Genomic DNA, 26,041 nt, shown 5'->3' with positions numbered 1-26,041 from the left:
ATTCTGAAGATATTTATTTAGCCACACCTATGTCTGACAGAAATGCCAAGCCCAAATCCAAAGATTTGGAAATAATCTAATTGCGACTAAAATTTTCTTGTCAAATATCACTCTTCTTTTGACAGATGATATTGTTAGTGACAAGAAAATTGACTACAGTATTTGGAATGATCTAATAACTGGTTATCTCATCTGAGTTTTTTGTTTTAATTTTGTATCTCATCCTTACACTGTTGCTTAAGAATTTATGGATGTCCATGCAACAGTTTCTAATGAATATTTCAATCCACTCTTGCAGTACCTCTGATCCTTTCTACAGCTGGTGTTCAAGTAAATTTTGTTTAAGAATCCTTTCAAGTTAATAATATAAAATGAACGTATTTCACTTTATAAGCATACAGTATAAAAACATGATAAATCAACATATATGTATTTTCAAAAATTATACTCCAGCTTGGCTAGTTAACATATCTATAAGTTGCTTCACATAATAACCCTCATATATTGTGTGCATAATGAGAATCTTAAATGTATTTTCTCTTAGATGCATTCAAGTGTACACTATTGTATTGTTGACTGTAAATGCCACACTGTACATTAGGTTTCCCAGAACTTACCAATGATAATTCCAAATTCTTACTATCTTCAGCCATTTCTTTTGCTTCCTCCCTTGGCAATACCAAACTTTTCTCTGTTTACATGAATTTGATTTTTATTTGATAAAACAGTGAGTTCATACTGTATTATCCTTTCTCGGTTTGAGTTTGTGTAGTATAGTACTTGTAAAGTTTATTCATATGGCCACAAATAGCAGAATTTCTTTCTTCATAGCTTTAAAATTTTTACGGTAGGAAAGGAGAGAGTACGGTAGGTAGGGCACTTGCCTTGTGTGCTGCTAAGCTAGGTTTGATCCCTGGGACTGCAAATGGTCCCTTGTTTACCAACAGGAAAGATCCCTGAGGACAGAGCTAGGAAGAAGCCCTAAGCACTGTTGGGTGCAGTCCTACCCCATTTTATTTCATTGTATAACAAAGTATCAATTCATTCAACAATAGACACTTAATTGCAAAAAAAGTGTCTCCCATTCCATAGGACTTTTTGTATTATTGATTGAGCAAAACTGTGTAGTTCTATTGAGTTTGATAAGGTCATATTCATTTGTTTCTGTTTTTGTTGTCATTTAAAAAAATCGTTACCAAGAGCAAAGGCAATGAAAATTTCGCTTTTATTATAGAGATTTTGTGGTTTCAGGTCTTAAATTTAAATCTTATATCCATTTTGAGTAAGTTTTAGTATATGGTTTAAGACAGAGTTCTAGTTTCTGCTTTTTGAATCACATGTCCAGCAGAGTAAGTGGCATTTATTGAAGAGACTATCTTTTCTCCTTTGACTATCTGTTATATTCTTGGAAAATATTAGTTACCAAGTACAACTGGGTTTATTGCTGAATTTTTGCTTATTTAGCCGTTTATATGTCTCCATTTTTACCAATCATACACTGCTTTATATTATATAGGTCATATGCATATGGTATAGCTTGAAATCAAAGTGTTATGCCACCATTCTTGTTCTTTCACAAATTGTTTTCAGAATTTTTGTGATATTTTATTAATTTAGTTCTATTTTATATTTACATAAATATAAAAGAAAATTTTAGTGATTGCTTTGAATCTGTCATTGATTTTCAACAGTATTAAATTTTTTTAAATGGAGAGACCATTTATTTTTAGGTTGGACTTTGGTTCTATTTTCACCCTTTATTGTGAATACAGGGCATTACAGATTTGATTATTAAATGAGCAAATATGGTGATACAGTATCCATATATCAAGTGTGACGTGAATTTGGTGAGTAAGTGGTTTTCCAGCTCCAAGGAATAGAAGACATAGTAGGTAAAACACTTTCTCCAAAGGAGAAGAGAACCACATTGCTCAGCCACCAGAGTGTTTTGGTTTCAACTCATACTGGCTGGATGGAAAGCCAGTCCTGGTCAGCTATCCATGATCTTCATTTAGAAAATCAGAATTTCTGTTTTTTTTCAAACTAATTGTAGGTAAGAGAGTAACTCCAGACTGACTTAGAAGTTGACGTGAATGACTAAAGTGTCCCCCATCCATGAGTTGGCAAAATCGTCAGAGGGATTGTTGGAGCAAGGAACCTTTCATGTGCTCCCAGTTATTATATAGTGCATAGAGGCTTGTAAGTGTTATTCCTGCTAGACCACCTCGTTCTACCCCTCGAAGTCCACCAATAGATTTATATAACATGACTGTCATGCTTCCAGCTGCTACTGTGTTGAGATCATCTTCTGCACCTCTTGTTTTCTCAATGACGACATCAAATGCGCTATAGAGCAAAGCCAGAGAGCCTGGAGTGTTAGCCCGAAGAGCCCCTTGCCTAGTCACCATATTCAAAATCTGGACATTTCTTGGTTTGGACCGGGCCATATTCTGGGTTTCCTTCAATCCTAGCTGTAGACCATTGATTGCCCCAAATGCAGCCCCAATAGTAAAACAGTATCCACCAATAGTAGAAAAGACCAGCTCAAATCTTCCCCTCTTCTTATTAACTCCAGTTGGTAAAATAATCTCATCTGTATCCTGTACCAGATATCTTGGATCCACATTTAAATAAGGAGACAAGGGGTTCATACCAGTTAGCCGGACGCCAGCCAGATCCGCGTGCGAATATCCTGCTCTGAAAAAGCCGGCCAAACCCTCAGGGATTTTGTTGCCACTTTCCCCGCTGCCCTCCACGGTGATGCCAGCAACTGTCCGCCTGCTCCTCACCGCCGCCTCAGGCCGGAGTGGTCCGCTCGCCCATTGCCCTGGAGTAACCAGTGGGAACCCCTGTGTTCCAACTGGCTTCTTCACATGCTGAACAGTATTAATTTTTTAAGGTAAAGGTAAAGGTAAAGGTCCTCCCTTTGATCGTCGATTTGCTCGAGCGGGCCCAGTAACATCTCCATTGGAGACTTTGTTGTTACTGTGTCTGGCATATCGAATACTCTCGGTAGCTTGCCGGGCTCTCTGAGAGGGGCGGAGGAATCAAACTCGGGTCGGCCATGTTGGCTGCGTGCAAGGCAAACGCCCTACCCGCTGTGCTATCGCTCCAGGCTGGAGTGATAGCACAGCGGTAGGGCATTCGCCTTACAAGCAGCCAACATGGCCGACCCGAGTTCCATTCCTCCGCCCCTCTCGGAGAGCCCGGCAAGCTACCGAGAGTATTCGATATGCCAGACACAGTAACAACAAAGTCTCCAATGGAGACGTTACTGGGCCCGCTCGAGCAAATTAATTTTTTAATCTATAAATTATTTTATAACTTTTTAGTAAATTTTCTTATAAATTTTTAAATATATACATTATTTTTATTTATATAAACAAGATGAATATCACCTCTGCATCTTAGTTTTAACACTCAAGAGTCTTTACAGCAGGGGAAATCTTGATATTTTCTTGTGCTGACTTGGGGAGTAGTTGATGCCTTTCCAAGAAACCCTTAACCTTCTAATGAGTTCCTTTTCTTAGATGTATAGTAAATAGAATAAAAACTTAAAAGATAGTTTGAAAAATCAAGGAACGCATTCTATGATCATTATATGGTTCTACAAAGGGATAAATAATTTTGATAATCATTACTATCAAAATAACATAGCATATAAACATAGATCTCCAAGCCTACTTGGATTGGAGTCGAGCATCCTCCACCCAGATCCTCCAAATTCCAGTAGGCGGGAGTCACACCCACCACCTGGCCCCCTGGCGCCGTGTAATCCCATCAACGGCCAAGACTCAGAGACTATAAAATCCAGCTCCCGGCCGTGACATCTTATCAGGACATCTTTTTATGACATCTTATTATCTCATTCCTACTTTGGACAAACTTGCAGGCTATGAATGTAGCCTGCCCACAGGGCAGAGTCTGGCAAACTCCCTGTGGCGTACCAAATATGCCAAATACCAGTAACAATGATGGGTCTCATTCTCCTAAAGAGCCTTGAATATAATCTCAGGGCTAGGATGAAAGAGATGTTACTGGGGCCTGCTCGAGGCAATCGACGAATAACAGGATGATGAATGAATGAATGAATAAACATAGAGAAAAAATAAATCTAACACACAGGATCAGGAATGAAAGAGAAGAGATTAAAACATACCACGTAAATAAAGCGTGATAAGAAAATACTATGTAAAAGTTATACTATTAGTTTAAGAACCTAGAAAAAAATTTTAGAATCAAATATCCATCCAAGTATAAATGAGCAGTTAATTGAAAACCTCAGATCAGTTACTAGCGAGAACATTGAAACAGTAATCAGAAGTATATCCCTAAACAAAAGCCCAGGTGCACTGCTGCGAATGATATCTGCCAAACATTCAAAGATTATCTATAGCCTTCCTTTTTTGAAGATCTTCATCAAAGACTGAAATAAAGTAATTCTTCCAAATAATTTTCATAATGCCAACATTACCCCGATATTGAAAACATATGGTGGCATTACAAAAAGAGAAACCTAAATATTTTAATATGTATATTATACATATTCATATATATGTACCTATCCCTGATAGCAAACAAAGATGCTTAGCAAAATCTTATAAAAGTAAAATCAAGTACATTAAAAGCTTATTCATCTTGATAAATAGGACTTTTTCTATGATGAAAACATTTGTTTCAATCAGTAAAGCTAGTTGACCACATGCAAAGCAACTGAAAGAACATACACATCAGCAAAAGCCAAGATGAATATCATATGATCTTATAAAGAGAATAAGAGAAAGTTCTGACAAGATTTAACATCTGCTTATGATAAAAGTTTTCGAGAAAATGAGAAGAGAAAGGCATATCTAAACATAGTAAATAGCATAAAAATATGCCCAATGCAAGCATCTTACTCAATGATGAAAAACTGAACGCTTTTCTTCTAAGATCAGGCACAAAACAAGAACATTCATTCTTAGTACTATTCTTCAACATAATTATAGTCTGTGAACTACTGTTACTTCAATACTAGTACATTTTAAATTTTGAGACATTTTTCTATTTTTGTTGTCTTGGGGACTACTTTAGTACTTCTCCTGAGTTCTGGAATTTTCATATTGATATTGTGTCTGTAACTAGTTGCTAGTTGGTCTGTGGGCAAGACTGAAATTATAAACATTCTTGCTTCTAGCTACTTTACATTACTTCAAATTAATATTTTAAAATGAAAATTGGATCACACCTCATCCCTATTTTATATGATTAAAAGGCTAATCAATACTTTTAAGATAAAGTTCAACTATCTTAAATGCAAGGACTTAGTTCTTACTGTCTCTCTCCTCAGTATTAATCTTTCCTTTTTCCAGTTTAGAATTTATTGAAATATGGTGACTGACACAATATATCATCTTTTCTTTTTTGATCTACTAAATAACCACCTTTATACATTGCATACCTGCTAATCTTAAGTAAGTTTTATGAATGGTTTTCATTTAAACCACAACTACAAAACTGCGATAAAATTCTCTCTTGACCTGACCTTTTCACTCTTCTTCAAATACATTTATTTATTTCCCATTTCAGGAACTTTAAATGTACAATTTTCTCTGTCTGGGATGTTGAAATTTCCTTCACAGTCTGAGATTAATTTCTAATTATTCTTAGCTTTGAATTTGAATCCTTTATTGAGAATGTCTTCCCTTAGGCTTTTAGACTAAGTTCTATCTTCTTAACTATTCTATTTACTTTCTTTTAATAGCAATTAGAAGGAAATTGCTAAATAAAATGCTTGCTTATATATTAATATTATAAATAATTATGCCTTTATCTTCCCTATTAAAGTGTGTTTACAAGTTTTATCATTGTTATTATCTGGAGTTACTGTGCTTCATCATATGTCATGTTTTTCACTCCTATTGCGCTGGTAGCCACCATGATCCTCACCCTTTGACCATCGACTTGTCTCTGGCTTACACTAGAGTGTGTACTTCTTTGATTTTTTTTTAACTTCTGGGCTGTACCTGGTGATGCTCAGGTCTTATTCCTGATACTGCACTCAGGAATTATGCCTGGTGTTGCTGAGAAGACCATATGGAATGCTGGAGTTAAACTAAAGTCCACGCTTGCAAGGCAAACGCCCTACCTTCTGTATTATAGTTTTGACTCCTGGAGTGTGAACTTGAAGAAAGAGACTAATCATGCTCTAAATTTTGTGAGTACACCACCTAACAGGACAATTGAAAGTGACAGAAACATCAATAAATGCATAATGAATGAATGATTACTGTATTAGCCTGATTCCTTATGCTTTAGAGAAGAGACTGAAGTTTTAGAAATTTTATATATTTGAAATATTGAAGACTTGTATTTACTGGTTTTGGCATATCGAATACACCACGGATAGCTTGCCAGGCTCTGCCGTGCGGGCGGAACACTTTTGATACCTTACCAGGCTCTCCGAGAGGCATAGAGGCTTTTAGGGTGACCTCTAATCATCCTTGCAGGTGTTCCCATGGTTCAAACCATATTTGAACCCTGTAAAATATGGTGTGGTAATCGTGTATTAAGTGTTTTATGATGTGTCTCTCGGTCTGAAGAGCATCCGGGTGTGTGGCTATGGCTGGGTAGTGGAGGTAATGGAGGTCTGGGAGCAGGCAGAGGATCTCTGTTCCAGGGTCAATAGAGCATGGAGTTCAAGGTCACAGAGTTCCGCTTCTCTGGTTCTGTGGGGCGTCACTCGTGTATGAGTATAGGACCAAGTGTCTGGAAAGTGTCCTGGAGAGTGGAGGCGGAGTGGGTAGTGGAGCTACTGGGTCTCATTCCACTGACCCTGAAAGACCAATGAATACAGCAGCATTAAGAAGGATGAGGAAGGAGAGGCTAATAACATCTTAGGGATAAATTAGGCTGCCAAAACGAGGAAAGACAAAAATGACTATCTGTACTTTCAATGCACATATGCTGACATCGGATGCATCCATTGAGGACCTGATGGTACAAGTGTGAAAGATCAAGTATGACATCATTGGTCTGACCAAGACCAGAAGGCATCAGTCACATCACACCACTTTCGACACTGGAGAAGAACTATTCCTCGAAATATGTGCCAAAAGAAGTGTCGGAGGTTTTGGTGTCCTTGTCAACATGAATTGGCCATAAGCATTGATTCATTCTAATGCTTAAAAACCAGAATTGGGCGATTACTTTTGAATAGATATGGCTCACTGCTAGCAGTTTGTATCTTCGTTGTTTATGCACCAACATCCAATTATGATGAAGGAGAAGTTGAGAAGTTCTACATGGAGCTGGAGAAATTCTATAAAGAAGATCACACCTTCTACAAGATCATTGTCAGTGATTTTAATGCCAAGATAGGACAGAGAAGATCAGCCAAAGAACTCCACATCGGGACACATGGCCTAGAATGGAAGGAACAGGGTGAGAGACTGTCTGAGTTTATCGTGTTGACCAAGACCATCTATGGTAACTCACAGTTCCAGAAGGCCAAATCTAAACGTTGGACATGGGAGTTTCCCAGGGGATGGTTCCACAACAAAACTGACCACATCATATTCAATCACCAGTTTTGCCTGACTGATGTCACTATTGTCCCAAAAATCCAAACGGGATCAGACCACTGTCTCCTTCATGCAAAATTCTACTTCACAGAGCGGGAAGAAAGGGCTGCAAAGTTTAAGAAGAGAACTCCCAAAACGACCACCAACTGGGAGCTCTTTGGCACTATTGTGGAAACATGGGAAGATGCCGTCATTGACAACATTGAGGAGGCATATGATTGACTGGTTCAGCACCTCCATGTTTGTGCGAAGAACGCCGAGAGAGAGAGATAGCCACAAAAAAAGCCTGTCTTCAAATACTCTCTAGTTAATTTGCCTACATGACTTGGCACAAGCCTCAGGCAGCTGCAAGGGAACATCTGAGCTCACAAAGCAGTGCAGGGAGTGATAAAAGAAGACCTCAAAGAGAGAAGAGCAGCAGTACTGGCAGATTCAGCAGAATCCAGGAAAAGCATTCTCAATGCCCGCCGGCCCTCTCCAACTACAAGACCAAGATGACTGCCCTCTGACATCCTGAAGGATCTATCACATCTTCCAGAAGGGCAATGAAGATTATCCATGATGTCTACTTGGATCTCTTTGATAGCTACGTCCACCTGCCCAAATACCAAATTCCGCAGGATGGATACGTCATTTCCAATGTTCTCCCTTCTAAAATCTGATATGCCATTTCGTCAGTAAAGAAGCAAACAGCACCTGGCCCAGACATGGTCAGAGCCGAATACCTGGAGAACCTGCCATGATACCCATCAATACACTGGCTAGGGTCTTCACACAAAACCTGTATGAATGCAAGGTTCCATCCCAAGGGAAAACCAGCAGGACTGTACTATCCATGACTTCTACTCAGATATCTTTAATAGACACGTCCACCTGCCCACATACCAAATTCCACAGGAAGGATATGTCGTTCCCAATGTTCTCCCTTCCAAAATCGGACACGCCATCTCGTCGGTAAAGAAACAAAGAGCACCTGATCCAGACAAGGTCAGACCTGAACACCTGGAGAACCTACCATCAGTACTCATCAATACACTGAATCGGCTCTTCACACGCTACCTGTCTGAATGCAATGTTCCGTCCCAATGGGAAACCAGTAGGACTGTACTAATGCACAAGAAGGGAGACATCCACAACATTGGCAAATATTGCACAATCTGCCTGTTGTCTGTCATCTAAAAGCTGTTCACTTGAGTCACACTTAATGGATTGACAGAACACTAGATGAAGAACAACCATGTGAGCAAAGCTAGTTCCAAAAAGGATTCAGCACGGTCAACCATATCCACATGATAATCAAGCTCACTGAGGTCTCTCGGGAGATCAAGATGCCCCTCTGTCTTCATTGATTTAAAGAAGTCCTTTGATTCTTTTGAGACGGAAGTAGTCATCGAAGCTCTAACCAAACAGGCCGTTCAAACTCAATACACCAGGATCCTCTGTGAGCTGTAGTACGGATTCACTACTAGGAATCTCACAATTCTACAAAGAAGTGATCATCCATGTCAAGAAAGGGGCTCAACAGGGTGATACCATTTCACTGAAACTCTTCAGTGCCACCCTTGAGAATATCATGCGACAACTAGAATGGGAAGGATAGGAGCAAAGAGAGACAGTTGGCAGCCTCTGCTTCGCTGAACACACTGTTCTAATAATACCAAACATCAGCCAAGCCGCACAAATGCTGGCCGACTTCTACTGTGAGTGTGGAAAGGTCGAACTCCAGCTGAATCTCACGAAGAAAATGTTTATGAGAAATGGTCTCGTTCCTGTAATTCCATTAGCTCTCAACGGGATGAGTATCTCTGAATGCAACAGTTATATGTACCTAGGTTGAGAAGACAACATGACGAATGGCCTGACACCTGAGTTTTGCAGGAGAAAGAGAGTGGCTTGGAATGCCTTCAAGAACATTGAAGAATTAGGTAAGAGGATGAAGAACCTCTGGCTCTGGGCACATCTCTTCAATTCCACTGCTCTCCCTGCATTAATATACGCCTCAGAGACCTGGGCCTTATGAAAACAAGATGAGAATGCTATTCGAGTCTCCCAATGAGGAATCGAAAGAGGTATGCTTGAAGTATCACACTTCACTCAAATGAGAGAAAGAGTCCGGAGTTCCAAACTCTGTCAATGGTCAAGAATCAGGAATGCGGTCTCATTTGCCAAGGTGTCAAAAATCAGATGGGTTGGACACGTAATGCGATTTGGAGACAACCACTGGACTAGTGCCATTACCAACTGGATTCCACGGGATGTCAAAAGATTGCGTGGCCGCCCATCTATGAGATGGTCAGACTTCTTCGTCAAGACCCTGAATGATTGTTTGAAGCTGTTCATGTCCTAGAACAAGCAGATACCATTGGACTACACTAGCATGTGATAGGGATGAATTGGGACATTACTGGCGCCAGCTCGAGCAAATCAATGAGTAACAAGATGGCAAGTAATCAAGTGAAGACTTGTAGTAGTCCTCTGAATTAAAAAGTTTGTCCATTACATATAAATTTCACTGAGATTTTAATAATAGTTAATCTGTTTTGACCTGTGTGATCTCTCAACCAATGTAAAATATAGAAAAAAATTAGAGTTTAGTGATTATGAATTCAGCAGAGATTTCTTAGTACAATGCAGAAAGCATGTATGTAAGAGAGTAACTAATGAAATGCATTTCATAGAAATAAAAAACATGTTAGTGATTTTAAAGATGTACATGGGAGTTGTATCCAGTTTCCTTACAAGAACTCTCAAAAGATAGCAATAAAAAAAACAAAAAGTCTAATTTAGAAAACTTAACTCAATTTCCAGGATCTGGATCAATAGTTCAGCAGGTAGGGTGCTAGTCTTGAACACTGCCACCCCTGGTTAGATCCACAGCACCCTATATGGTACCTAAATTCACACAAGGAGTGATCACTGAGCACAGAGTCTGGAGTAAATGGTTCAGATAGTTAAAAAAAGGAAATATTTGCCAGTCATTTCATGAAAGAAAATGTAGAAATGGCAAAGTTTAGAATTAAATGCTGAACATTATTGCCTAAAAACGAGAAATAAAAACCACAATGAGATACTACAGAACATAGAACAGCTAAACACAGACACATTCACATTTATAAGAGCTAGCAAGTGTATGGAGTAATTGAATTTCAATACAATATTTTTAAGATTTCAACATGGTGTGTCTACTGTACAAAAGAAACTTGCCCGACTTTTGTTAAACAGACACTTATACTATGACCAATCCATATCATTATACCTAACCAATGTATATATTCACGCTATGGGGAGTATTAGGTTTACACAAAATATGTATGTTAATATTTATACTGGCTCTATTGGTAATTTCTAAAATCTGGGCTCAATTTAAATCAAGGTGCAATATAAAAACACTCTGAAGTGCTAGTCTACACTAAAAAGATTGCACAACTGACATAAACAACAAGGATGAATAACCATTGCACTTCCAGTGTGAAGAATATTAGACTTTAAGTCCATATATTATTATTCCATTTATATGACATTCTGAAAAACAATATTATAGGAGTGGGAAACAGATCAGTGGTTGACAAGAAATGTGGGAAGCATTGTTTATAGAGTATTAGGAGGAATTTGGGAAAATTATTGAGCAGTTCTGTATTTTGTGATGATGATTACATGGTTGACAAATGTTTGTCAAAACTCACATAGGCACATAAACACAATGGATTTCATGTTCATTACCAAGATGAAAATAAATGTCAGTGACAGAAGCTCATCCTACTGAATAATGTACACTTTCAAATAAGTAAATTGATAACAATATTTTACTCCATATTTTGAATAGAAAAGCAAGATTAACATATATGGATGCGCATCTAATAGGACAAATAAAGTACACAGTACATATTACAGACTTCAATAATTTTGACTAATGTCTAAAAGTGATGTCATTAAAAACTATTTGACTAAACATAGCTTGATAAACACAAGATTCATGCCAGAGCCATACATTGCTGAGTGGCTAGATTCCAGGTAAAGTGATTGATGGCGTTATTGAAGAACACATGTTTTACTAGTCTACCTATAAATTACCTTTAGCTCCAGGGCTACAGTAATAGGTTTTCATTTCAGGACATTTTTTTTCTCCATTAAAAATGTCATGATTTTTTTTAGCCTTTATCCTATGCCCATTTCTATCTTGTTCACTTACAAAATAATTTCACCTTTGTCTTTTTCTGTAGAAAACTACTATCATATAGTAGTGCCTAAAATGCTGACGGCAACTATTTTGAATGACTGAATTCTGAGAGACCCAAAAAGAATGTGGAAGAATTTCTAGGCAAATTCTCATCTCAGGGGGAAAGGTCAATCATTTAAGGCAAGTTCTATATCACATCAATATTAGCCCTTACAAAAAGCCAGTATTATAATTACATTAAAAAGCCTCTCCAGATTGTATGAAGAGAAAAACATTCTTTTTTTTTTAATTTTTACTAGTGAAACACCATGAGGTACAGGTGTAGACTTACAAGAAATGTGAAGTTGAGCAAGGGAAGCCTCTTTAACAAATTGTGCTGGCACAACTGGACAGCTACATGCAAAAAAACTGGTCTCAGATCTCTGCCTAACACCATTTACAAAAGTAAGATCAAAATGGATTAAAGACCTCAACATCAAACCGGAATCCATAAGGTACGATCACGATCATGACCATCCTGTTGTTCGTCGATTGCCTCCAGCAGGCCCCAGTAACGTGTTCTTCGTCCTAGTCCTGAGACTTTTTAAAATGTGGTATATTCAAGGCTCTTTCAGGGCTAGGAGAATGAGACCCATCATCTTTACTGATATTTGGCATATAGGGTACGCCACAGGGAATTTTCCAGACTCTGCCATGTGGGCAGGTTACATTCAGTAGCCTGCCAGTTTGTCCAAAGTAAGGATGAGATAATAAGATGTTGCAGGGCCGGGAATGCGGCCACGTGCTTCTGGGATCTGGGTTTTATAGTCTCTGGGTCTTGGCCGTTGATGGGATTACATGGCGCCAGGGGGCCAGTTAGTGGGTGTGACCCTTGCCTACTGGATTATGGAGGATCTGGGTGGAGGATGCTCAGCCCCAATCTGAGCAGGCTTGGAGATCTCAGCCCTGGGCCCCGCATGCCTTTGTTCCTCTGGCGGTACCTTCATTCATGTGGAGAGTGGTTTCAGCATGGTGGTGGCTGGTTCTGGAGGTCTTCGGCTGCAGAGCCCTGGTTGGGGCGGGGAGGGAAACTCAACCCGCTCCCCTCCAAGGGGCCCCGGCGAGGACAGCCAGGAGTGGGGGCAGGAGACTCTATGCTGTTCTCTTCCATAAGATCCATTAGGTACATTGAAGACAAAGTTGGCAAAAACCTCCATGACATGAAACTACTGGTATCTTCAAAGATGTCACACCACTGGCTAAGCGAGTGAAAACAGAGACAGACAAATGGGACAATGTACAGAATGTGAAAGGATATTCGCCAAATATGCATCCAACAAGGGGTTGATATCAAGGATATACAAAATACTGGTTGAACTCTACAAGGAGATTACATCCAACACCATCAAAAATGGGGCAACAAAATGAACAGAAATTTTCGCAAAGAAGAAATCTGAATGGCTAAAAGGCACATGAGAAAATTCTCTACATCATTAATTATCAGGGAGATGTAGATCAAAACAACAATGATATATCATTTAACACCATAGAGACTGGCCCATATTCAAAAGAACAAAAGCAACCAGTGTTAGCACAGATGTGGCGAGAGAGGGATCCTTCTTCATTGCTGGGAGGAATGCTGGATGGTTCGTTCAGCTCTTTTGGAAAATAGTATGGACGATTCTCAAAAAATTAGATTTTGAGCTCCCATTTGACCCAGCAGTACCAGTCCTGGGAATATATCCCAGAGAGGCAAAAAAGTATAGTCAAAGTGACATCTGCATTTGTTTGTTCATTGCAGCACTGTTTACAATAGCTAGAATCTGGGAAAAAAATGAGTGCCCAAGATCAGATGACTGGTTAAAGAAACTTTGGTACATCTACACAATAGAGTACTTGTAGCTGTTAGAAAAGATGAAGTCATAAAATTTACATACAAGCGATACTATATGGAAAGTATCATGCTAAGCAAAATGAGTCAGAGAGAGAGGGACAGACATAGAAAGATTGCATTCATCTGGGGAACATAAAGTAACAAAACAGGAGACTAACACCCAAGAATAGCTGAGATAAGTACCAGGAGGTTTACTCCATGGCTTGTTGGGAGGATCCTCCCAGCATGGGAGATGCACGCTTAACGTAGATTATAGACCAAACATGATTGTCACTCAATGCCTCTTTTGCAAATCACAGCACCCAAAAGGAGAGAGAGAACAAAAGAGAATGCCCTGCCACAGAGGCAGGGTGGGATCGGGAGAATGGGGGTGGGAGGGATACTGGGATCAGTGGTGGCTGAAAATGGGCACTGATGGAGGGATGGGTACTCGATCATTGTATAACTGAAACCCAAGCACAAAAATTTGTATGTCTATAGCTGTACCCATGGTGTTTTATAAAAAAAATCTCTGTCTAGCACCATGTACAAAAATAAGATCAAAATGGATTAAAGACCTCAACATCAAACCGGAATCCATAGATAGATTGAAGACAAAGTTGGCAAAACCCTTCATGACATTGAAGCTATGTCACACCACTGGCCAAGCAATTGAAAACAGAGATAGACAAATAAGACTATCTTAATCTAAGAAGCTTCTACACCTCTAAAGAAAGTGACCAAAATAAAGAGACAGTCTACAGAAGGGGAAAGTATATTCATCCAAGACACATCTGCCAAGGGGCTGATATCAAGGATATACAAAGTACGGGTTGAACTCCACAAGAAGAAAACATCCAACCCCATCAAAAAATGAACAGAAACTTTCTCAAAGAAGTTCAAATGGCTAAGAGAATAACATTCTTAAATATACACACGCCATTTAACATTTAAGATGATTTCATTTAAAAACACACATTTATTAAAGTATGATATGCTCTGCCTTCTAAATGACAATCTTTCTTGCCTCATTTTCTCTCCCTGTGAATGTTCTACCAATTTACATACCGAACAACTTTTAGCTATCTTAAGGAGAAAAAATGTTTTTTGAAAGGACATTAATAAATGTGTGCTATGAACTGAGCCACTAAGAGCAATGATTTTATTATCCTCATAAGACCACTGAACATTGATGTTGAGTCTTGTATCACAAACTATGCATCCATCAGTAGTTTCTACAACTCAAGTTTTTCTCTCTTTCATCTCATCACTCCACTTTCATTCCCCATGTGTGCTTCAGCACCTACTTATTCATAGACTCAGCACAATTTCCTTTATGCATATCTTGATTTGTTATCAGAAATCAATATTTTGAAGACATTTTTCTTCATAGATTACTATCATTTCAAAATCAAAATATTTTGAAATTCCTGAAAGCTCACAGAAGTATTCCTTGCATGAGCTGACAGGAAACTGTAATCAAATTGTCAAGCAATTGCTCCGACTGTGGCAAAGTGAGAATGTTAGATTATATGTGTCAGCATGTGAAGATAACGGCTGTGCAGTGAACAGCATGGTGAAGGCTTGATAGGAGATGGGAAGTTTATCGCTGTAAACTGCAACCTATAGTAGTAGACAGTAGTGCCATCTCAGCCTTCCTTTATTTCCGCCAGGAATGCTTTATCATCAGTAAAGAGTAGCAGTTTAACTATTTGGAAAACATTCTGAAGATTTCTGTCAATATGTGCTCTATAAATTAATCTGTGCTCATCTGCCCGTCAGGGTTAAACAGCTAATGGTTCTGATAGGTAATAGTCGTCCAATCTTTCTCAAATAGAACCTATACTTAGTAATGTATTCATTTTATGTGAGTGACCACTGCAACAAGCCAACAAATTCTCTTCTGCTCTAATGAGTAACATCCTTTATCTGGAAGCTTGTTTACTTGGGTATTGAAAGATTCATTGCCAATTTTGTTTTCTGGTTCTCCCCTGGTCACTGCAAGATTCTTCAGGCTTTTCAACATTCTTCCCTCTTTCTATGGTTTCTTGCAGCCTCCGCCAAGGGCTCCCAAGGATATCCATTATTCAATGCCTCCATGTGCTGTTGCTAAAACCACAGCCTAATCGCCCAGCATCTGCTGTGACTTCTCCCCCTGAGGCAGAAATCTGTGGAGTTTGAGGTCAGCATGTGTTGACTCCTTCACTCTTTTATCCATCTTGAAAGTCATGTATTTTAAGGTGCTATACTTATTATTCAACTACAAAACCAGGGTGACTTGTGACAATAGAGTATATTAGGTATTTATGAAATAAATACATACGTTGTTATGTGTATTGTTTATCAGGTTAGTTATTATACTACTTATTATACTACTCATGCATCTTTTGGTATTTTTACTTATTTTAAAATGGTTTTTTTTTCATTTTGGTTTAAGAATATACTTCTGCAGATTGGAACCAATTTCCCCAAATATGTATGATAGTCTCTTGATAAACTTTGACATCTTGGGAAACTATAACTCATTCTGGTTCTACAGCTACCTCTTTTTTAATTGCCCATTTCGATATCCCGAAAAGGACCTTAACTGCCTAAGAGTTGATTTAGTTCCCTGGAGCATTAATCTTTCTCTCCAAAACCATTAAACAACTCTTTCTTTTGAAGCAAAAAAAAAAGTTTTAAGAAAATCAAATTGCAAAGATCTCCTCACACCCCCTTTGGATTTGGCACTCAGTTGCATTGTTACTGAATATGGCCTGTGAATGATCTGCACTGGAAAGGGTAGTAGACCCTAGAGATTTCTGAAGTTTAAAAATTGAGGTGTATTTTTTCCTGTCACTTCCTATTTCCACCTCATCCTAATCCTCATGTTCTAATCAGTTCTTTTAGTCTTGAGGAAATATATAGAGCTTTGCAGAGCTGGTAATAAGGCTGGAGCAATAGCACAGCAAGTAGGGTGTCCGCCTTGCATGCGGCCGACCCGGGTTCAATTCCTCATCCCTCTCAGAGAGCCGAGCAAGCTACTGAGAGTTTCCTGCCCCCATGGCAGAGCCAGGAAAGCTCCCGGTGGTGTATTCAATATGCCAAAAACAGTAACAAGTCTCACAATGGAGACGTTACTGATGCCCGCTTGAGCAAATCAATGAACAACGGGAGGACAGTGCTGCAGTGCTACTTAAAAAAATCAGGGTATTTGCCTTGCACATGGGAGACCCGAGTCTAATCTCTGGTATTCCATATGGTCCCCTGAGCAACACCAGGAGTAATTCCTGAGCACAGAGCCAGAAATAATTCCTGAGCATCATTGGGTGTGACCCCAAAACAATAAAACATAGAAATACACACATAAGCCCACAAGTCAATGAGGGGCTTAATTTCTGTTTCAGGGAGCTTAAAACCCTATCATTAGCAAACCCTAGTATTGCTAATTATGGAGACTAAACTAAAATAAACTGTAGCACTATCCTCCCATTGTTCCTTGATTTGCTTGAGCTGACACCAGTAACATCTCCACTGTGAGACTTATTGTTACATTGTTACTGTTTTTGGCATATGGAATACACCATGAGGAGCTTGCCAGGCTCTGTTGTGCAGTTGAGATACTTTCGGTAGCTTGCTGGACTCTGTGAGATGGGAGAAAGATTCGAACCTGGATTGTCTGCGTGCAAGGCAAATGCACTACCTGCTGTTCTATTGCTCCAACAAACAAATAATAACGTAACAAATGTCAACTTTACATAGACAAATCAAATTCAGTAAAAGTACACTTGGAATTTTCTATGTGATCATTTGGTACTTGGGAATTTATCAGTCAATTCCCAAATTCTGATTGTCCAATCTCTCTGTCTACCTACCAGATGGTCAGACTTCTTCGTCAAGATCATGAACGATCGGTTTGAGGCCCTTCATGTTCCCGGAGCAAACAGATGCCATTGGGCTACACTAGCACGCGACAGGGACAAATGGAGACGTTACTGGCGCCCGCTAGAGCAAATCAACGACTAACGGGAAGTTAAGTGATTAAGTGAATCTCTCTGTCTATAAAGGGTCATTCTGGGATTTTATTATAATTTGGTTGAAGACATAGAACTAATCATGCAACCACTAAACATGTATATATATAAGTTTATGTAACTGAAGGTCCAAATTAGTGTCATAACTATTTATGAGGAATGAAAAGTAGATATGTTCATATTTTATTTGTAAAATTTCTTTATCCTTTTTTTATTTGCACTAGTTAGTGCCTATGATACCAAGAAAGAGATAATCTACAAATGCTCTCTCTCACATATACAGCTTCACAATATTTATTATCATTCAAACAAAAATAAAAATTATTTAAGAAACATAAATTTATCAAGTAGGGTTTGCTGAGTAAAAGGGTACAGGCCCAGGGGTACAGTACTTGCCTTGCATGCAGCTGACCCTGGTTTGATCCTTGGCATCCCATATAATCCCGTGAGCACCACCAGGAGTGACTCCAGTGCAGAGAAAGGAGTTACTCCTGAGCATTGTTGTGTGTGGTACCAAAAAAAAAAAACAAACCAAACCAAACCAAACAAAACCAAACAAAAAAAAAAACAAAAAGGGTATTGGGGGAGGTTTCTACGAAAGTCCAACTTTCCCTAAGTTTTCCTAGTAGCTTATCACAAATTCTAAAACTTGACTGTGATCATTTTTTTATTGAGACATTACTGGTCTATGATGTCAGTTTTGATGCGCAGCTGTACATTTTTACATCTGCATTTACTTCATTACAATCAATATGGAAAATCCAGCTCTCAGACATAGCATATAATATATCTGCATTCCATCCTGCTTCTCCTTTGTTCCTACCAAGTTATTGTTGTAGTCTAAGCTTTGTTATAGTTGATCATTTGCTTTATCTGCCACACCCAAATAAATTCAGTTTTTTTACTTTTCTCAGTATGATGCTTTTCTTATTATAACTCTTAATGACCATCCATATTACTGTAAATGGAAAACATTTTTTATACCTATAGATGATATAGATGCAGTGATGATATGCAGTGATGATGTATGTAGGTACAGATATATTAATTATGTCCTGTATTCATTTTAAAACATTGAATAATCTGTTGTTTTTATTGTTGCATTATAAAAAAAGTGTCAAATTTTTTGGATATTAATTCCTTGTCTGATAAATAATTTGCAAATATCTTCTTCTATTCAATGGGTTGTCTTTCAATTTTGCCCATTTTAGAGAAAGGTTTTTAGTTTAGAATAGTCTCAACTTTCTCTATTGCTTCAATTTGTTCTGAAACTTTGGCTAAGCAATCATGATTATTCTATAATCTGTCCACATCACTACCATCTACTATCACTACCCTAATCAACTCTTTTTTAGAATATATAATCTACTTATTTTTAGAATATATTATCTATTATGGATTAAGTTGCATGACTCCAAAATTTCTTATATCAAATTTCTATCATGATTATTCTATAATCTGTCCACATCACTACTATCTACTATCACTACCCTAATCAACTCTTTTTTAGAATATATAATCTACTTATTTTTAGAATATATTATCTATTATGGATTAAGTTGCATGACTCCAAAATTTCTTATAACAAATTTCTAACCTTCACTGCCACAGAATGTGACATTGTTTGGAAATAGAATGATTATAGATTCAATTGATTGAGGCAAAAATGGAGCAAATTTGATCCTCCAAAAAATTTGACTGGTATTGCATCAATAGGAAAAATTATAGGGTCTGAAGTGATAGCACAGCGGGTAGGGCGTTTGCCTTGCACGCGGCTGACCCAGGTTCGATTCCCAGAATCCCATATGGTCCCCTGAGCACCATCAGGGGTGATTCCTGAGTGCAGAGCCAGGAGTAACCCCTGAGCATCGCCAGGTGTGACCTAAAAAATTTAAAAAAATAGGAAAAATTATAAATAAACATATCACAAGAAAAACACTAGCTAAAAATGAATATAGAGTAGAATGACATATATTCAAGTCAGAGCGGTCAACTCCAACTATTGTCAGCAAGTTACCAAACACAAGAAAAATATCATGACACTTATTGTCCAATAATAGTCAAAAGGAATTCACTTATTACAACTTGATCTTGAAATTCTACCCTGTAGAAATTTGAACAATCAGGGCCAAAGAGCTAGTACATTTGGGTTAGAGGTTTGCCTTGCATGCAACATCCCTGAGTACAAAGCCAGCGGTGTGCCATGAGCTGTGCCAACAACAAGAAACAGATAAACTTTGAACTATAAATTTCTTTTGTTTAAACTACTTATTTTGTGGTGTATGACTATGATAAACCTTGCAATCTAATATATAGTATTTCATTATATTAAGTAAATTCCTATGAGGAATTCATGAGAAATGGACTAGTCCCTGATGTTCCATTTTCTTTCAATTGAACGGGCATCTCTGAATGCAGCAGTTATAAAAATGCAACATAAGAAACAACTGGGCACCTGATCTGTACGGGAGAAAGAGAGTGGTGTGGAACGCCTTCAAGAGCATCAAAGTTGTTAAGAGGATGAAGAACCTCTGGCTCCAGGCACATCTTTTCAACTCCATGATTCTTCCTGAACTAACATATGCCTCAGAGACCTTTGAAAACAGGATGTGAATGTTATTCTAGTCACCCAGAGAGGAATCTAAAGAGCTATGCTTGGAGTCACTCAAGTGAGAGAAGGAATCTGGAATTCTGATCTCCTTCAACTATCTAAGATCAGGGATGCTGCTTCATTTGCCAAGGTGTCGGAAATCAGATGGGCCAGACACATAATTTGATTTGGAGACAACCGGTGGACTAGAGCTGTTACCGACTGGATTCCACAAGATGTCAAAAGAACACCTGGTCGCCCACCTACGAGATGGTCAGACTTCTTCATTAAGATCCTTAACAAATGGTTTGATGCTCTTTGTGTTCCTGGAGCAAGCAGACGCCACTGGGTTACACTAACACACCACACGGACGAATGAAGACATTACTGGTGCCTGCTCAAGCAAATCAATGAACAACAAGATGACAAGTGATTACAAGTGATAGGTAAATTAATATTTGCTAATTATAGAATTTAATGTTTATCTTTCCTTTAAAGGGCATAATTTTCAATAAAGGAAAAAGCAGAGATTTTTGTGTGTTCTATTCACTGACAAAAATTTATGCCTAGATCAAAGTTGAGTCAAGATAAATAAGTGTTCCATGAAAGGCCAAGAAAAAACTTTCTATATAAATTATACTAGACTAAGCACAAAAAACTAAATGCATCTTTCCTGTCACTTTCAAATATATAATTTTTTAGTCAATTGTAGATTTTTGGTTTAATAAGTTACCTGGAAATTATTAATGTAGTACTCGGATTTGGCAATGTAAAGGAAATACAAATGTGCTACATTTTGTTGAATCCAATTATTAGAAACATTGATGTCCTTTGGATGACACAGAGATCACACTAACCCAGAATACTGGTAGTGTGCCAAAGCGATAGTACCACAGGTAGGGCATTTGCCTTGCATTGCCCTGACCCAAGTTCAACCCCTGGCATCCCATTGGTCCCCCAAGCACCGCCAGGAATAATTCCTGAGTGCAGAGCCAGGAGTAACCCTGAGCATTGTTGGGTATGACCCAAAAAGCAAATAAATAAATAAATAAACAGAATAATGTTAGTTAATAAAATCACTAGTATCACTTGTCATCCCGTTGATCTTTGATTTGCTCGAGTAGGCTCCAGTAATGTCTCCATTTGTCCCTGTCATGTGCTAGTGGAGCCCCATGGCATCTGCTCACTCCAGGAACATGAAGAGCCTCAAACCATTTGTTCAGGGTCTGACCATCTTGTAGGTGGGTAGTCACATGTCCTTTTGACATCATGTGGAATCCAGTCGATAAAAGCTCTAGTCCAGCAGATGTCTCTAAATTGCATTACATGAGTGGACACATGGAGACTTCAGGAGACTGGTATTCCTGGAGATGCTCTGAAAGGTTTGTGCTCTTTCCTTATACTTTCCCCAATGCAAAACTTCAATTTGGATGTTCATCTGTAGAGCAGTAATCCAAGGTTACTCCTGGCTCATGCACTCAGGAATTACTTCTGGCGGTGCTCCAGGGACAATACTGGATGCTGTGAATTGAACCTGAATAGGCCGCATGCAAGGAAAACGCCCTGCCCTCTGTGCTTTCAAACCATTGTTGTCTTTGACACTGTGATGTACCTAATAAGGGACCAGCTAAATACTTAGAAACAACTTCTAACAGATTCCGAGGAGGACATTGCCAGCAATACAATAGTAGTTGGAGACTTCAACATCGCCTTATTACCTCTGGATAGATCAACAAGAATAAAACTCACCAAAGAAACACAGGCTTTGAAGGAAGAAATAGAAGAGAGAGGATTAAAAGACCCATACAGGGCTTTATACCACCAAAAGAAAGATTACACATTCTTTTCCAGTGCACACGGGACATTATCTAAAATAGACCAAGTGCTGGGTCACAAAACATACCTGAATAGAATCAGGAAGACAGAAATTTTATCAACTATCTTTTAGACCATGATGCACTGAGATCACTTCACTTGATCACTTTACATCCCGTTACTCATCTATTTGCTTAGCAGGCGCCAGTAAGTCCTCCATGCACTGAGATGGAAGAAAATAACACACAGACGCGGAGAACCAAATCAAACACCTGGAAATTAAACAACTAATGTTGAACAATGAGTGGGTCAGGAAGGAAGTCAAGGAAGAAATCGAAAGATACTTTTAAACAAATGAGAATGAAGACACGAGCTGCCAGAACCTATGGGAAACAGCTAAAGCCTGTTAAGAGGAAAATTTATTGCCTTGCAAGCATTCCTCAGGAAAGAAGAAAGGGCCTACATAGATGACTTGACTTCACAGCTCAAGACCTTAGAAAAAGACCAACAAAAGGAACCCAAGCCTGACGGAAGGAAAGAAATAATAAAACTTAGAGCAGAACTTAATGACATGGAAACCCCCCCCCAAAAAAAAATACAAAAGGTCAATACAACGAAGAGCTGATTCTTTGAGAAAATAAACAAGATTGATAAACCACTAGAAAGACTCATGAAGAAAGGGAAAGAGAAAATTCTAATAAACTTAATCAGAAATTAAAAAGGGAACATCACAACAGAAACCAATGAAATTGAAAAGATCAACAGAGACTACTTTGAGAGTCTGTATGCCACAAAACAAGAGAACCTAGAAGAAATGGATAAATTTCTGGAGTCCTTTAATTTCCCAAGACTGAGCCAAGAAGACTTGTGATACTTGAAGACCCATTCATATTAAGAAAATACAAATAGTAATTTAAAAGTCTACCCAAAAACAAAAGCCCAGGCTCAGATGGATTCACTAGCGAATTCTTCCAAACTTTTAAAGACGACATTTTGCCAGTTCTCCTCAAGCTTTTCCAGGAAATTGAAAAAACAGGAACTCACTCAAAGAGCTTCTATGAAGCACATATCTCCATAATACCAAAAGCAAACAAAGACACCACTAACAAAGAAAATTACAGGCCAATATCCCTGATGAACATGGGTGCGAAGATCCTTAACAAAATATTAGCAAACAGAATTCAACAACTCATCAAAAAGACCATACACCATGACTAAGTGGGATTCATCCTGGGCATGCAAGCATGGTTTAACGTTTGGAAATCAATCAACATAATCCATCATATCAACAAAAGTAAAGATAAAACCCATATGATCATATCAATAGATGCATAGAAAGCATCTGACAAGACCCAACACCCGTTTATGATGAAAATTCTCACCAAAATGGGCTTAAAAAAACTTCCCTCAAGATAGTCAAAACCATCTACAACAAACATATGGCAAGCATTATCCTCAATGGGGAAAAACTAAGGGCCTTCCCTCAAAGATCAGGGACAAGACAAGGATGCACACTATCACTACTTGTGTTCAATATAGTAAGAAAGTACTTTCAATAGCAGTTAGACAAGAAAAAGATATTAAGGGCATCCAGATAGGAAAGGAAAAAATCAAGCTCTCATTATTCGCAGATGATATGATATTATATCTAGAGAATCCTAAAGCCTATACCAAGAAACTCCTAGAAACAATAGACTTGTAGAGTAAAGTCACAGGCTATAAAATCAATACTCCAAAATCCATGGCCTTTCTATATGAAAATAATGAGACAGAAGAAAGAGAGAGACATGAAAAAAGCAATCCCGTTGACAATCGTGCCCCAGAAAATCAAATACCTTGGAATCAGCCTAACTAAGGAGGTAAAGGATCTCTACAAAGAAAACTACAAAACGCTACTCCACAAAATAAAAGAGGATAAGAGGAAATGGAAATATATTTCCTGCTCATGGATAAGAAGAATTAACATTGTCAAAATGGCAATACTCCCCAACGCATTACACAGATTCAATGTGGTCCCTTTGAGGATACTCATGAAATTCTTCAAAGAAATGGATCAAGCACTCCTAAAATTCATTTGGAACAAAAAATGCTCATGAATAGGTAAAGCAATTCTTGGGAAAAAGACAATGGGAGGTATCACCCTCCCCAACCTCAAACTGTATTATAAAGCAGTAACTATTAAAACAGCATGGTGCTGAAACAAAGGCAGGTCTGCAGACCAATAGAACAGGGTTGAATATCCCTATACACAACCCCAAATGTATGATTACCTAATCTTGGATAAGGGAGCAAGAAATGTGAAGTGGAGCAAGGGAAGCCTCTTCAACAAATGGTGCTGGCATAACTGAACAACCACATGCAAAAAAATGGGCTTAGTCCTCGACTAACACCATACACAAAAGTCAGATCAAAATGCATTAAAGACCTCAACATCAGACCAGAATCCATAAGGTACATTCACCCAAGGTTGAAAAAACCCTCGATGATATTGAGGCTAATGGTTTCTTCAAAGATGACATGCCACTGACCAACTGTGTGGAAACAAAGATAAACAAATGGGACTATATTAAATAAGAAGCTTCTACACCACAAAAGATAAAGTGACCAAAATACAAAGACAAACTACAGAATGGGAAAGGATATTCACCCAATTGCCATCCGATAAGAAGTTGATATCAAGGATATACAAAACTCTGGTTGAATTCCACAAGAAAAAAAAATCCAACCCCCATCAAAAAATGGGGTGACGAAAGGAACAGAAACCTTCTCAAAGAAGAAATGTGAATGACTAAAAGGCATATGAGAAAATGCTTTACATCACTAATCATCAGGGAGATGCAGAACAAAAGAACAATGAGATGTCATCTCACACCACAGAGACTGGCCCATAACCAAAAGAACAAAAGAAACCAGTGTTGGTGCGGACGTTGAGAAAGGGACCCTCATTCACTGCTGGTGGGAATGCCGACGGGTTCAGCCATTTTAGAAATTGAGCTCCCTTTTGACCAAGCAATACCACTCCTGGGAATATATCCTGGAGAGGCAAAAAAGTATAGTCAAAATGACATCTGCACTTGTATGTTTGTTGCTGAACTGTTCACAATAGCCAAAATCTGGAAAAAACCCGAGTGCCCAGAACAGATAACTGGTTAAAGAAACTTTGGTACATCTACACAATGGAATACTATGCAGCAGTTAGAAAGGATGAAGTCATGAAATTTTCAAACAAGTGGTTTACATGAAAAGTATCATGCTAAGTGAAATGAGTCAGAGAGTGCAGATAGAAAGACTGCACTCATCTGGAGAATATAAAATAACAGAACTGGAGACGAACACCTTAGAATAGTTGAGAAAAGTACCAAGAGGTCTGCTTCATGGCCTGGAAGCTGCAGCACATGCTGGGGGAAAACATAGCTCAGATAGGGAAGGGACTCCAAGTAAAGGGTATTTGGAGGACTCACTTGGGATGCGAGACACATGCTGAAAGTAGACTATAGACCAAACACGATGGCCACTCAATACCTCTATTGCAAACCACAACACCCTAAAGGAAAGAGAGAGCAAAAGGGAATGCCCTGCCATAGAGGTGGGGTGGGGTAGGAGGGTGGGGGAGTGGGAGTGTTACTGGGTTCATTGGTGGTGGAGAATGGGCACTGGTGGAGGGATGGGTACTTGATCACTCTATAACTGAAACCCAAACACAAATATATATAAGTCTACAACTGTTCCTCATGATGTTTCACTATTAATAATAATAGTAATAATAATAAATTTCATTTTTTGTCCGACCCATCTGACTTACGATGCCTTGGCAAACAAAACAGCGTGCTGATTGTTGATTGTCAATGGAGGTCAGATCTCTAGATTCCTTCTCTCACTTGTATGAAATACGATACTCCAAGCATAGCTCTTTCAATTCCTCTTAGGAATACCCGGCTCATCTTCTTGTTCTGTTTTTGTAGGGTCCAGGTCTCTGAGTCACAAGTTAGTGCAGGAAGAATGGTGGAGTCAAAAAAATGTGCCTGGAGCCAG

The 26,041-nt window shown here is 38.6% G+C and overlaps 1 protein-coding gene across 1 annotated transcript; it reads right to left on the bottom strand.

Annotated features, from left to right (window-relative positions):
• Positions 1-1,718: 1,718 nt before the first annotated feature.
• On the bottom strand, positions 1,719-15,617 carry LOC130046109 (mitochondrial import inner membrane translocase subunit Tim23-like). The gene is made up of 2 exons (XM_056139007.1): positions 15,537-15,617; positions 1,719-2,876 (listed from the first exon to the last, which is right to left on the bottom strand). The coding sequence occupies exons 1-2, from the start codon at positions 15,615-15,617 to the stop codon at positions 2,133-2,135; spliced, it is 825 nt and encodes a 274-aa protein (XP_055994982.1). The 3' UTR covers positions 1,719-2,132.
• Positions 15,618-26,041: the final 10,424 nt, after the last annotated feature.

The sequence above is a fragment of the Sorex fumeus genome, unplaced genomic scaffold (assembly GCF_029834395.1).
Source record: "Sorex fumeus unplaced genomic scaffold, SorFum_2.1 ptg000131l, whole genome shotgun sequence".
NCBI classification, from domain to species: Eukaryota; Metazoa; Chordata; class Mammalia; order Eulipotyphla; family Soricidae; genus Sorex; species Sorex fumeus.
This window is presented reverse-complemented; position numbering and strand designations above follow the sequence as displayed.

Coding starts and splice junctions, on each gene's coding strand:
- LOC130046109 (XM_056139007.1), bottom strand. CDS start 15,617: ATGTTGAAAAGCCTGAAGAATCTTGCAGTGACCAGGGGAGAACCAGAA. Junction 2,877..15,536: donor ATGAATCTTTCAATACCCAA/GTAAACAAGCTT, acceptor AATACTGTTCAG/CATGTGAAGAAGCCAGTTGG.